General features: G+C 49.3%; 2 protein-coding genes across 3 annotated transcripts; one reads left to right on the top strand and one right to left on the bottom strand.

Annotated features, from left to right (window-relative positions):
- Positions 1-618: 618 nt before the first annotated feature.
- LYPD4 (LY6/PLAUR domain containing 4) lies at positions 619-2,278 on the bottom strand. 2 transcript variants are annotated; one of them, XM_061173725.1, is made up of 4 exons: positions 2,212-2,278; positions 1,869-2,012; positions 1,079-1,405; positions 619-821 (listed from the first exon to the last, which is right to left on the bottom strand). In XM_061173725.1, the coding sequence occupies exons 1-4, from the start codon at positions 2,276-2,278 to the stop codon at positions 619-621; spliced, it is 741 nt and encodes a 246-aa protein (XP_061029708.1). The 2 variants fall into 2 exon arrangements, with proteins under 2 accessions (XP_061029708.1, XP_061029709.1); XM_061173726.1 differs by lacking the exon at positions 1,869-2,012 and having other exon boundaries at positions 1,079-1,413; positions 2,181-2,278.
- A 4,893-nt stretch (positions 2,279-7,171) lies between these two features.
- DMRTC2 (DMRT like family C2) lies at positions 7,172-10,863 on the top strand. The gene is made up of 8 exons (XM_061173503.1): positions 7,172-7,395; positions 7,483-7,640; positions 7,898-7,974; positions 8,241-8,421; positions 8,570-8,696; positions 9,492-9,552; positions 9,709-9,883; positions 10,817-10,863. Exons 1-8 carry the CDS (start codon positions 7,172-7,174, stop codon positions 10,861-10,863), a joined length of 1,050 nt encoding a protein of 349 aa, XP_061029486.1.
- Positions 10,864-14,778: the final 3,915 nt, after the last annotated feature.

The raw sequence follows: 14,778 nt of genomic DNA, 5'->3' as shown, positions 1-14,778 counted from the left end.
AAAAACCCTAGCCAGATTCTACCACAGTATCTGACACATACCAATGAGCCACACTTCTAATTCATAAGGCTTTCATTTTATTTTTTTTAATGGAAACAAGTCTTCATTAAGTAACTTTTAATATCAGAAAAATAAAACTCTTATAATTCTCTTTACAGCAAATATATCATATCGTGTCCGTGCTTTGGCCATCTTAAGTTAAAGGCCCTTTATCATAAAATATATGGTTTTAAACTTTACTCAAGTTGAATTTATAATCCCTATGACTTCCCTACAAGGCCTCCATTTTAAAGAGAAGGAAATGGAAGCCCAAAAAAGGGAGAAGATTTGGCCAGGATCTCCAAGTCAATGGCTGAACCCAGGCTAGTACTCAGGTCCCCAGGAGGAGGAGGAGAAGGGGAGTGTTTAGGTTTCTCCTGCTTGCTGGGCAAGATTCTGTCACTTTGCAAGCACTGCCCATTACCTGCCCCTCCCCTCCGCCTCCCTGGACACGTCTGGCCCTCCTCAGACCTTTCACGCCTCCACAACCCTCATGGACCACAGGACAAAGAAGAAAGGCAACTCTGTAACTTTATTTTGCTATGTGAAGGGGTAGGGGTGTTTGGTCCAGCTAGATCGTCAGTCCCTGAAGGCAAACAGGAGGCCTAAGAGGATGCCCCAAGCAGGTCTCCGACTAGAGGGCTCTGCACCAGCAAACTGGGCCTTCTCTAAGATGTTGATGACCTCAGTCACTCTGATGCTGCCAATATGGTGAAAGTGGGCTAAAATATCGGTGTATTCACGAGCACAGCCCATGAGGAGGAAGGTGGTATTGAGAGACCCTGTAAGGAAGAGAGCCAGGGGAGTCAGAGACACTTACAAGACTCAAACATCCTACCCCTCCTTCCAGACACCCCTCACAAACCAGGACACCTGCTCTCCCACCAAACACTCAGGTACCAGGCACCTCCTCCCCTCCTCCTTGGAATTATGTGCCACAAGCCCCATCCCCTCTCCGAGTCCCACCCACCTCCCTCAGAGACGGGAAGGCAGCAGGCCTAGAGCAGGCATCTGAGAAAGAAAGTTTCTCTTCTCTCACCTGCCTGAAATTTTAAGGTGGAACTGTAACACTCAGTGGCATTCTCGGGGCAAGCCTCGGTGGTGACAAAATTTGGGAGGCAGTCCTTAGAGTGCTCGCCCACACAGGTTGGGCAACTATGGGAAGAAGATGCTACAGTCTTAGGAGCCTTGGCCTTGAGTTTCCCAAAATGATCCATGTTGGTGAGGTTATTGCAGAGGTATGTCCGGCAGACGCGGCTATAGGAGGCAATGGACAATCCGGGCGGTGAAACGAGGTAGGAGACTTGGGGGGGGTAAGATGAAGCTGGGCTGCAGCCTTTAAAACCCACAATTCCCCTTTTGGTCCCTGCGGAGCAGAAGATTGGAGAGCGCTGATCAGTGTCGTTGGCCACACCCAGTTCCACCTCCCACCCCACCCCCGCTCTTCCTGCTCACTCCGCCCCATCACCAACTTTGCCCCTCCTCCACTGTCCACTCGCCGCTCAGATTTCCCAGGTCTCATCTGCCTCTCCTCACTCCTCTCCCCACAGGAGCCCGTCTGCGCCTCTCTCCCTTGTATCCCAAACTTGTCTTCTCTCCCAGAGTCCCCCTCCCCTCCTGGGATCTGTCCACCTCCATTCTACCCTCTTATCCGGCCCACACCACAACCAGCTGGGTCCTGCCCCTCTCCTGCCGATGTCTTGATGCTGTTCCCAAACATATAATGGGGTAAATATCTGGAACTTCAGTCCAGAGTCCCTGGGTGCTAGGAATGGAGGTGGGGTCAGAAGAGCAAGCAAAAGAAATGTAGCAAAGTCACCCCCGTTCACCTGTCTCGATGAACACCAGCGTCTCCTCACAGCCCTCATTCAGTTTACACACCATGCTCCTCATCAGAAGCCATTGCCAGTTATGGAGACCAACAGCTCTGAAGAGTGAAGATGTTGCTTCATAACACAAAAGAGCTCCAGTCCCTAAAGAGAGAATGTTCTTCCAGTCATCTGCCCCTCACACTACCTTCTCAGCCCCGAGCCGCCAATCAAGAGCTCAGCCTCCACAGACCCTGTCTCCCGAGGGACCCAGATACGCAGCTTTCTTTCCCCCAGTGACATGAAGCCAGCCCTCCCATCCCAGCCAAGAGGGTCCCTAAGCGTCCAGCCCCACAGGACATACGAGGCAGAGTGGAAATGGCCCCTAGGAGACAGAGCAGCTGCACAGGGCTCAAATGCTGAGGTCCCATGGTCCTGTGTCTGGGTCCTGGATGCTGGACCTCAGTCTGGAACCAATTTCAATCTAGGTCTCAAGCTCAGTTCTTGTCAGCCTCTGGGTCACTGTTTCTGGAGCAGAAAGTTGATTATCATTTTCATTGACATAGGCTCCCTGAGACCTTCAGGGACACAGGTCTTCCCATCTCCATAGTCTCTCTTCCAACCTAACCCAAACACACATTAACTTCTCAAATCCTGACTCTTCACTCTACTGCTTAGGTTCTGCCGTTGGACATGGTGCTGAGCAGAGGACGCTGGCTTATTCAAAGGATCACTATTATACAGGCTACTCTCCATCCAGAGACAATGAGATCAGAACAACAAATGTATGTGTAGAAGCTAACCAACATATTACTAAATAACCCTTGACTCGAAAAAGAAATTAAAAAGTATTTAGAACTGAATAATTGCAAACATACTACATGTCACACACACACACACACATGTGCATGTAAAATCTGGTGAAAACTGAATAAGGCCTGTAAGTTAGTTAAGAGTAATGTACCAATGTCAATTTCCTGCTCGTATACTACAGTTATACAGAATGTCCCTATGGGGAACCGGAGGAAGGGTTTAAGGGACTCTATATAAAATTTTTGCAACTTCTTGTAAGCCAATAATCATTTCAACATCAAAAGTATTTTTAAATACACATCAAAATTTGGGACTCTGATTTCTATATCAATATTTAGAAGTAAATTTATAATTTAAATACATTTATCAGGAAACAAGAAGAATTACAAAATGTTTATGAATTAACTCAAGAAGTTATATAAGGGGCAACAAAGCATCCCCCAAAAAGGGATAGAAATAAAGATGATGACAGAAATCAATGAAATAGAAAACAACAAAAAAGTATTACAAAAGACTAATATTCATTCTTTGACAATATTACTAAGATAATTCTCCAGCAACTCTAATCAAGAAAAAAAGATGCAAATAAAATACAGAATGAAAAATAAAAATTAACAGACATCACATGTTCTAAGAATAATAAAATTGTCCTTAACAACTCTACATTTATAAATTTGAAAACCCAGATGAAGTGGATACGTTTCTAAAATAATACGAAGTGCCAAAATTGGCATAAGAAGAGCGTATGCAAAGTCTTAAACCGATGAGAATGGTCAAGGATCTCAGGCAAATTGACAAGAAAAAGAGAGCAACCCCAGTAGGGGAATGGACCAAGCATATGAAGAAGCAATCTCAAAAAAAAAAACAAACCAGAAAGGCTAACAAGCATATGAAGAAACACCCCAGCTCAACCATAATCAGAGAAATACAATGTATCCAAATGTGCATCTATCAGACTGGCGAGGGATCAGAAAGCTAGGAAAATATGAGCATTGGTAGGACTGTGGGTCTACAGAGACCCTTGTACACTGCTGCTCATGGGGTAGTTGGGGCCAGGGATAGGGTCCTCTTCTGCACCCTGAGGAAGGGAGGAGTTCTGATCAGTGTCTCAGACCCAAAGTATCATTCATTGTAGGGAGGAGTCTGGCAATACTTAGTCAAATTAGGTTTACAAAGAGCCATCTCTGGTATATCCTAGGTACACATAACAGAGATTTCCACCTTCAACTACAAAGGAACACATATGAGGATGTAGCATTATTGTGGTGACAGGGAGCTGAAGGCAATGTGGGCGTCCCTCCCTGAGACCTAGTGAACATGCGACATGCAGGGGGTGCACACCATGGAATATCATGCAGCAGTTAGAAGCAACTGGTTAGATGTATGCATCACATGCACATGGATGGATCATAAAAACAGTGCTGATTATTTTAAATAGTAAATAATGTCATTCACATAAATTAAAGCATCATGCACATAAGACACTGCACATCTTGCAAGAACACACACAAACTAAAAGATAGGCATTAGCCACCTGAAATGAGTGCCTATGCAACAGTTAGAGAATAAAAGTGGGGAACTGGGGATTACTGGAAATAACTAAAGCACTGTAGGTTGTACAAAGTTGATAGACTTTGGACTCAAAGACAGACCAACGTTGGAATCTTTACCTCTCCACTGTCTAGCTGTGTAATCTTGTGCATCTTATTGAACTCATTTATAGAATATGTCAGTAATATATCTCATAGAGTCATTGTTGAAAATTAATAAGATTATTAGTATAAAGTGCCAGGCAAGAGCTAAGCTCTCCAAAAATGTTGGTCCCCCTATCTCTCTCTCCACTACCTAAAGGTTCAATGTCAATTGCTTTAGCTGGCATTAAAGCATCCCACACACCCTCACCCTTCCTCCCCCAGACTGGCCCCAAACAACCTTTCCAACTTTGTCTAGTACTGCCCCCCTGCACAGCAGTCCAGCTAGACGTCACTTCTGCCACACTTTTCTGTCCAGAATACCTGACACAGGATCCGTAACCCAGAAATCTGCGGCAAACTAAGAGGCCAAGACCAGCAGAAAAGATGGGACACAGGAAGGGGAAATGAAGGCTGACAAAGATTCAAACAAAGGAGCTGGACCAAGCAGAGAAGATGGCACACACCTGCCTGGGAACGCAAAACAACGGGACCCAGCAATCTGAGAACAAGCACGGACACAACCAGAAAAGAGTGGAATGAAACCCTCAAGGAAAAAGGGATGGAGTAGTGGTCAGAGGCGATGCTATCCCTACAAAAGAGAAACCACACAGAGACGGAGGAACAAACTGTTGGAATGGAAACTTGCAGGGAACAGGGAGAGCACACAATCCGGAGCGGCAGAAAAATGAGGAGTGGGGCACAAGGACCGGGTTCTCAGGGGAGAGAGGAGACGATCTCAGAGGCTCAAAGAGAGGAAAGGAGACAGGACGGAATGCATAGAGAAAAGGAGACACCACAGAGAATGGGGAGGGAAACCGTGAGATGGGTCTAGTAGAGATGCACAGAGAAGGCTACAATTAGAGAGTGGAGCCCCGAGAATGGGGTGAAATCCGGGAGGAAGATGAACACAGAGGGTGGAAAGGGCTAAAAAGACAGAAAAACCACAGAAGCGTCTCGGGAATCGAAGAGGGGGATGGGAGGGGCAGGGGTCCAGGCTATGAGGGAATGAGGCACGTGGCGAAAGGGGTTCCAAAAATCAGCAGGATGAACAGGCAGAAAGAGAGGCTCTCAGAGACGGAAAAAGTCAGAATTAGGAAAATCAGCACCAGCGCGGACGATAAGAGACACAAGGAATGGGGCTCAGCGTGAGAAGGTGGGGCTCAGCGTGAGACGGTGGAACCCAGGAAGGAAACAGGGATATCGCAGCGTGGGGAACATAAAAGGAGAAAGGTAGATCGGGAGTTGGGGCAGCGGGAGAGAAGTGAGAAAACACGGGCGTCCACACAGCGAAGAGTAGCCGCCCGCGCAGAGTCGAGGACAAACGCTCAAGAGGCGCCGACGGGGGAGGGCAGTCCGGAGGGCGAGACTGCGCGTGCGCGGGAGGGCGGGCCGGACAGCCGTTCCTGGGGGGCAGGGCCAGCCTAGTCCTGGAAGCGGTACTCGACGCCCCATTGGCCACCTCCCCAAAAAGGGAAAGAACAGTCTGGGAAGGCAAATCACACGAGGAGAGAAAAGTGGCGCGAGACTCAACTCGACGCGCTATTGGCTGGCCTGATAGTCTGGCGCGAGGAGAAGCGGGCCGGAGGTAAAGGGGCAGGCTGTCAGTGAAGGATCTTGAAACGCACTGGTCGCTCGCCTCGGCGGCAGAAGGCGCCGCTTGAAGCTCATTGGTCCTTGTAAGAAGGGGCGGGAAAAGTGGCGCGAGCGAGGCTATTACTCACGCCACTGCGTCACCACCTCCTTTCGCCTCATCCTGAGTCTGACAACGCTCGAGGCTGTGGTAACCGCGGGCTGACGAAGCGAACGCGACCCCGCCCCTCCCGTCTCTTCCCCTCCCTGTCTTGCGCTGGGCTCCCCGCCCCAGGCATCCCCTCGCCTCCCCTCTAACGCTCCTCGCGACCCCTTCGCCCTTCCCCCACTGCGGCCCCTGGGCGCGCTCCCCGAGCCCCGCCCCCTCCCTGGGACCCTGGAGCGGGGCGAGGCCGCGGGCCCAGCTTTTGGGGGGACAGCGGCAGAACGGGGTGCACGCGAGGAACAGATGCACGGGGAGGTGTGGCGGGCGCGGCTCGAGGCTGCTTGTTGGGAATGGGCGAAGGCGCGTAAAGGCCGGGCGCAGCGCCGGCGCGGGTTTGCCTTAGTTTGGAAGGCGTGTGGGTGCAAGGGAGGAATTTGGGCCGTGGGGAGGGGGCTTTGGGCCTAGATCGGGGCCTGGCACATGGAAGGGGCTCAGTAAACCTTTGCTGAAGGAATGAAAATAATTCTTGAAAGTGAGGCAAGGCATCCATGAGAATGATGTAGTTACTGAGGTGCAAGAGAGTGGTCTGATTAAAAGGGCTGCGGGGGGGAATTGAATTGCAGGGCATACGTGAGGCTAAGAATTGATAGGGGAGCATAAACGTTATGTGTGGGAATTGGATACATGCAGGAGGGAAGGATGATAATTGTTGAAGAGGCTGCCAGGGAAACTGGGGGAATGGGGTGTTGGTGGAAGGCGGGTGTAAGAACTGCTGCAGGGGGCGTGAGAGTGCGCGAGTATGCCCAAAACTGGGATTTCTGCCTGGAAAGGAACAGGTGAGCGGAGAATAACGTTTGGATGGAAAGATACGTAAGAAAGGAAAGAGGAGAGAGGTTCTTGGGAAGGATGATGCCTGAAGAAAGTGAAGAAGGAGAAAGCCAGGGGAGACTCAAGAGTGACAGCTGAGTCCAGGAGTGGGCGAAATGGAAAGATCCTTCAGGCGTGGCCTCCCAGAGGCGAGAGGGCTGGTCAGGAGAGGGCCCACATGGCCACCCTGACCCTCCACTTCTGCCCCTAGATACATGGAACCCAGTGAAATGCCTGCTGTCCACCACTGCCCCTCAGACTCTGCCACGGGGGGTGAGACTAGAGCCCCCCAGGGCGTGGAGCTCATCCCCAGGAGAGCTGTCAGTCGCTCTCCAACCTGCGCCCGCTGCCGCGGTCACGGTATCACTGCCCACCTCAAGGGCCACAAGCGCCTCTGCCTCTTTCAGGCTTGCGAGTGTCACAAATGTGTCCTCATCTTGTGAGTATGGGATCCAGGGAAGGGAGAGGATGGGCCTCATCTAAAAGGCGGCTGACTTGACTTCCGGCTCGCCACCCCCCTCTTTAGGGAGCGCCGAAGAGTCATGGCTGCCCAGGTGGCCTTGCGTAGGCAGGAGGAGGCGCAGCTAAAGCGGCACCTGGCTCAGGGACTGATGAGGAGAGGGGCGGCTCCTCCCAAAGCTCCCAGCCGTGTCAAGAAGGGAGTCACTCGACCAGGGGTCCACCGTGAGTGTCTCTGGCCAGGGCCAGGGCAGGAGTGTGGGCAGGGAAAGCCTAAGTAGGAAAAAGAGTCCCAGTCCTGGGGCAAGGTTTCTATCCTCTGGGCCTCACCCTCCCCAACTGTAAAATGTGATTAAGTGTTGGGAGGATGCAGTGAGGTCTGTGGGTAGAAATGGGACAGAGGGAGATAATTCAGTTTGGGGTTGGAATGGGATGGCCCTCAGGAGAAAGAGCTCACCAAAGCTCTCCCTGGTCCCTCACAGCTGGAAAGGAGAACATAGCACCCCAGCCTCAGACTCCCCACAGGGCAGTCCCACTGGCACTGACACCCCCTGAGAAGGTAAGGAAAAACTGGGCCCTGAGGGGACTCCTGTCTTAGCCCCTGCCCAGGTCCCTTCCTCTATGCCCTCCGCACCTGGGTTCTAGGTCCAGCCCTGAATTGCTGTGTCATCTTGGGCAAATCACTTCTATTCCATGGACAAAGTGAGGGGGTGGGATTTTATGGCCCTTCAAGCTCTAAAGTTTTGGGGTCCTACCTACATCCTGGAACATACCCATTCCTCCTCCAGCCTTGTACCTGACTCCAACCTATGCCCCCTGCAGGAGAACTCCCGGGGGCCCCTGCTGCTCAGCTGTCTCCCAGAAGCCTTGCCTTTGCCCTGGACTCCAGTGCCTCCAGGCCCTTGGGCCGCTGGATGCTGGCTGCCTCCAGGCCTTTCCGTGCCAACCCCAGTGGTGTGCCGCTTGCTATGCCGAGAACCTGCTGTCCCTCTGCATCCTTTCCCTGGTAAGATGAATTCAACATTAATTCAAGAGATATGTGAATGACTAGGTACCACTGTATCAGAAAGAGAAGAGGAAAAAGATACAGGGTAGGAAGAGGGAAGACAAGCCATGACCTCTGCATACGCTCTGCATTCTCTTACCCTCATTAGGCTTTGACCCTGGCACTGCCCTCTGGCTGCCCACTCATCGGCCCCTCCCAGCCTGCACAGGATCCCGCCCAATACTGATGGCTCCTCTTTCTGGAGAATCCCAAGGGCCCTCTACCCTGCCCCACACGTGAGTAGGGAGAAAAAGATATGTGTTTATGATGTGCCTAACCCTGTGCTGGATACCATAGTAGATGATAAAGAAGAAGAAAAGGTCTCAGACTAATGGGTGAGGCAGAGCTCTCCGAGCTCTGTCATTGCCTAGCTGTGAACCTTTGTACAAGTATCTTTACCTCTCTGAGCCTGTTTTTCTGTCAGTAAATCGGAGACACTACTACTTCTTGGTAATAATGAGAATTAGCAATAATATATGGAATACACCTAGCACAAGCCCTGGCCTTAAACAAATAGTGGCTATTAAATCCACTTAAACAGATAAGATAGGGTTGAACTGCCTGCTGAAGTGAGGTGGGGCAGGGGAACGACATGATGCTAAGAGCCTCAGAGGCCTAGGAGAGAGGCCAGAGGCCATTAGAGAAAGCTTCCTAAAGGTGGGCCAAGCTGCTCCTCAAGTTCCACGGCGATTGGGGAACTAGGAGGGAAGGAAACCAGACTCTGGTAGGGCAGGAACAGTCACCTCAATCCCTCTAGATGTTTTGTCAGTTTTTTTTTTTTTAACTGACACCAGTTATTTCCCATAATCCTCACAGTAGCCCTGGTAGGAAGAAGCTGACAGATATTTTCATTTTATAGAAAACAAAGCAGGCCATGACAGAGGAAGGGACTTGCCCAAGGCCACAAAGCCTAATGACCCAGCAGGCACTCAGATTCCCAGATCAGAACATAGCAAAATCCTGCCCCTGTTTCCACGTGTACCTGTCTGTCCATGTTTAATTCCCCTGGCATCTTTTCTCCTTATTTCCAGATGCTCGACTCTGATACTTCAGCCCTGTGACACCCCAGACCCCCTTCTGCTGCAGCCACAGGTCCTGGGGAAGAAGTGGGATCCAGGACCCTGGGAGGAAGTTGAGCTTGGGGAAGGGAAGAGTAGGGGATAATGAAGTAACCAGGGGCAGAGGGAGCACCTGGAGGGTGGGCAGAAGTGGGGATTCCCAGTCTGCTTCTCTCCCTTTCCTTTGCAGGCCCCCGGAGCCTCTCACCTGGCCTGGACCTCTGACCCCTCAGAGTGGCAGCTGCAGTGGGAGGCAGCCGAGGCTCTTGTGGGACTGAAAGATTCGTTTCAGGCTCCCCGCCTGACCCCTTCTGGTCCTTCCAGCCGTGCCTGGATTTCCGTGCTCCACACCTGTGGCCCACCAGGTAACCTGTTCCTTAAAAGGAGAGGATGGGATAGGCGTGACTGAGAAATGGAGGTACTGGAGTAAGCAGGGACTAACCAAGTAGATCAGGAAGTCACAAGTTCAAGATCCCAGGCCCAGGCCCCAAGCTTTTCAACCTAGCCCGTGAGATTACAGTTGAGAGTTATTCAGTGAATCTGTTTTATCCTTTTTGTACTCAAAAGCAAATGTCCAGTGCCCTGATGTCAAGGAAAGTGAGGCCCTGAGAGAGGTAGGGACTTGCCTGAGGGCATATAGCAAGACAGTGGCAAAGCCTGTTCTCCTGACTCCAGCCCAAGGCTTTTTCTCTGGACCCAAGCTGCCTGCTGAAGTCTGGAGAGGGGCTGAAGAGGTAACAAGGGTCTGGCCTGGAAGGAGATTTGATAACTGCCTTCAAGGAGCTTCCATTCTATTTGGGAAACCTGGATGTCTTCAGAAAACTCAGTGACAAACCTGGAGAGAACTAGAGGAATTTTGAGGCATGAGAAACACCTACGGGGACAGAGAGGGGAGGCTGAGATTTCTCCTGTCCAAAATGGTGGATTGGACATGCTGTGTGGGACTGGGGGGACTGCCGGAACAGAAGCAGGTGAGTATGAAGGGGCTTCTGATCATGCAGGCCTGGCATGCCAGGCTTGGGCATCTAGACAAGCACCTGTACATTAAGGGGAGCGAGGGAATGTTTCTGAGTAAGAGACATATTCTGAGACCCTGAGCTTTAGCAAGACAAGTATGGTGGCTGTGATGGAGGGATTGGATGAGGCAAGACTAGAAGTGGGAAAATCAGTGAGGAGGAAGTGTTTGCTATAATCCAGGTGAACAAAGATGGGCCTGGATTAGATGGGGTAAAAAGAGAGGGTTTGCTGGGGGGGAAATAGATGTAACCTGGTCCTGCCCCCTTCCTTCCTGTCTGTAGCTCCTGCTGAAGAAAGAGGATTCCAGCCTGTTGTCCCCTCTCTCTGACCCAGTCCAGCCCCCTCCGTGGCGCTGCATTTGGGCATCTGGGGTCCATCTCCCTCCTGAGCTAGAAGCCCAGAGGTGGAGGCCTCACTGGGGTAGGGGGGCAACAGCCTGCAGGCATTGCATATTTGTTATTTTACTTACAGATTTATGCATGGAATTTAATGTAGTACAAGCTTCAGGCTTTTTTAAAGCTTTCGGGTGCTTTGTTAGCTTTTGGCTCCTTTTGTAGCATGGCCATTTATTTGGCTGAAGGTGGATATTCTTTTACCTTCCTTGGATCCTGGGACCTTTTAAAATCCCCAACAAAGAGAAAGTTGTGCAGTTTAAGTTAACCAGTATCTAAATAGATTTTTGCATGAGTTCATGTTCCAGGGTATTTATGTGACGTGTGATTCTGTATATACCTGTGCACTCATGTCTGTCTCCATGCATGTGAAAACAGGAGAGAATTTTCATTTTGTGTCTAGGTTTGTGTGAGTAAGCAAAAAATAAACCTGTATTGTTTTAAGCCACTGAGATGTGGGGATTGTTTGCTACTGCAGCCTAACCTAGTCTATCCTGACTGACAGAAAGGACTTGTTCAATTCACTTCTCAAAGTGAAAATCAGTTATTCAGTAACTACCACAAATAACTACAAACTTGGATTTCTTTTTATGGCCAGATAAGAAAGAGTAGTAGGCAGACACAGTAGGTGATTCACTGACTCAGTAATTAAGTGACTGCTCTGTGCCAAGCATGGACAGTTTCCAGCTGCCCAGAGGGGCACAAGTGGAAATACCTACAGGGCCAAGCAGATCATATAAATGAGTAAAGAAGGCCAGAGGAGCCCTAGAAAACTGAGAATGCATGCCCTACCTAAGGAGGCAGCTTCCTTTTGGCCCTAGTGGATTGTTGCCAGGCAGGAATGTGGGTTCGGGATTGCCATATCTTCTGATTTTTCAAGAGAAGCTGGAAAACTAGATTTCTTTTTAAAACATCTTAATTTTCAAATGTTGGCTCAGTTTTCTTCTTTAAATCCTATGTAGGTCAAACAAGACATATCTTCAGGCCAGCTTTGGTCAATGGAATGTCAACTTAATGCTAATCTAACGTAACATTTTTCAAACGGGGAGACTGAGACCAATCAGGACAGGAAGAATCAAGTTAGTCTTTATCAAGGGTTTTTCATGAACTAGAGAGGTTCATGTATCTAAGTTTTGAAGGACCTATAAAAGGTTAGTGACAGTTATTATCATTTATTGAGTACACACTATATGCAATTCACATATATCCTCACAGCAACTCTGTAAGCTATGCATGATTACTCCAATTTTACAAATAAAGGAACACCTTAGATAAAGTGACTTGCCCAAGTATTTTAGGGAAAATTTGTAGGCAAATATTGGAGAAAGGTTCCTTCCTTGCCAGGCCCCAAATCAATTAATAGGTAATTTTTATAATACAGTGAAAACTTCAGGACTCCAGGAGACAGACACAAGTCGCAAGGGTTTTTCAAAAAGACTTTATTTTTCTACTTAAGATAGCAGTAAGTAATAATGTCTTACTCACGTTTGTTTCTTAGTCCTCTGCTGTTAAGTCCTTCTCCTTGAACTGTTCCAAGCACGTGAAGACCTGGTGAGCTATTCCAAAGATATGAAGACTCGGAGACCCCCATCCCCATTCCTACTCTTAGAAGGGCAAAACAGAAAGTTCAAGGGATGTGCCTGATCACTGATTCTTTTTCCTAATGTTACCTACACCTCTTTTTATTCAAGATAATTGATGGTGATGGCATCCAATTACAACTTGCTCTATTCTAGTTTGGGGCCTTGAGAAGGTGAGCTGCTTCTAATTCTAACAGATTACAGAGCAACAAATCTCCAACACTTCCCAGGACTCAGTGCAAGATAACCAAAGACCAAAGTCTGCTTCACACCTTCCTTCCCTGGCCTTGTTTTAACTTAGATGTGTGATTGCCCCTTAATAGACCTGCCTAAACCTTGCTGTGCCATGCTAAGCCCACATAGTCAAGGGGGGAGGGAAGCGTTGAAACATGCAACATGGCTAAGACCCTGCTACTCGGGGCTGACCAAAGGTCCCCAGTACACCAAGCTCACACAGCTGGGAAGAGTAAAAGAGAAAGTATAATTTGAGGTCAAAGGATGACATGAGAAAAGGGAGGGGAAAAAAAGTGATGGAGGAAGGAGCTGGGGGCAGGCCACTCTTTACAGACCATTTCTCTGCAGCGCATCTCCCTTTCTTGTCAGACCTGGCAGGGCTTTTTACACTACTGGCTAGGGCTACTTTGTCTATCAAATTGTCAGGGCTTCCCCATTGGTGCCTGAGGGAGAAGGGTGGAGGCTCTGCGAGGTCAGCTGTGGGGAAAGGGGCACATTTACAAATTGCTCACGCTCCTCTGTGGCTGCAGCAGCCTTTACCTGTGGTTGTGGGGAGCCAACGGGCCCTTGGCCTCTGACCAGCCTCTGGAGATTAAAGCCAATAGACTGTGAGCACTGTTTCATATGTCACTCCCTTTCCCATTACCCACTGCCAGATGAGGAAAGGTGTTGCCCAGGTCCAATAGGGTATTGAGTAAATCATCCCTCTTCTAAGCTTCCTTCATGTACCATCCTGATGTTCTGCAGAAATAACCAATGAGGTTCCAAATGTAAAGCACCATCCTGCTTCTCTCTCCAAACAAGTCTCCTCCCCCACAGATGCCCATGTTTCACTTCAGGAGCTCATTTTACATTCTGCCCTTTGGGAATCCATGCTTCCTTTCATGTCAGCCCTATGTGAACATGTTCCACTCCAGACCACACTCCTTGAGCAATGTAGAATCAACATCATACCACCCATCCCCATCCAGTTTCTCTACTCAGACTCTCATTGCCTGGGCCATGTAGACCTCATTCTGTATCCCTGTCCCATTGTGTAGCTGGCTCTGCAGCCGCCAATATAGACACATAGACAGTCCTATAACCCATGCCCTGCATAGACCCTCATCCTTTTCATCTGACTTAATGTCTCTGATAAGCCCCTTAGGTAGATTTCCTTACATTCCTTGGGGGCCCTTGGCCCGCAGTTTGCAGGCCTGATCACCCTGAGCTGTGCCTATCTCTGACCAACTATGTCTTCCCCTCCAAGAATAAGTACTCTCAGAGGGCAGGGCCTGCGTGCAACTCCTCTCTGGGTTCTCAGAACACTGATGACTAAGTAAACTACGCTGTCTTGATTCCTTAGGAATTTTTTTTTCCTACAGAGTTAATGTACTCTAACGTGGCCTCTCCCCTCATCACAACATAAACAACTTCCTACCCTCGAACCACTTTTTAAGAGGTGGGTTTTTTTTTCTTTTGAGTAGTTTTTAAGTTCACAGCAAAATTGAGCAGAAAGTAAGAGTTCCCATAGTCCCCCCGCCCTCCCACAGTCTCCCCCACTACCAGCATCCCACACCAGAGTGGTTCATTTGTTACACTGGCTGAATCTACACTGACACAGTATCGTTTACATTAGGATTCACATTTAAATGTTTTCTCCTTGCAGCAAGTTAGCAACTTTATCAAACCACAGGTGTGTTCTTTGTGTTCTTGGGTGTTGGACCTTAGAAGGATTAAACTAGATAATGCATGTAATACTACATAATGTTTACCTGTGCCTTGCACAGAGTAGGCACACAAAAAGTATTTGTTGATAGAATTAGTATGTGTGCACTACCTGCGAAGAGACTCAGGCGCTAGGAGGCAGAGCTGAGCTTCTCGGAAGGTCCCGCCTCTGCGCCTTTGCCCCTGCCCTTATCTGCTCCCAGCCTCCAGTGCCTCATTCCCACTCCGCTTTCCTGGGCCGTGGTGAAGCAATTTCCGCCCTAAGAAGGGTGCGGTTTCTGGCCCCTTCCGCTCTCGCGAGTACTGCTGGTCGAGGAAGGGCAGGTGGTG

The sequence above is a fragment of the Eubalaena glacialis genome, chromosome 18, assembly GCF_028564815.1.
Source record: "Eubalaena glacialis isolate mEubGla1 chromosome 18, mEubGla1.1.hap2.+ XY, whole genome shotgun sequence".
Lineage (NCBI taxonomy): Eukaryota > Metazoa > Chordata > Mammalia > Artiodactyla > Balaenidae > Eubalaena > Eubalaena glacialis.
This window is presented reverse-complemented; position numbering and strand designations above follow the sequence as displayed.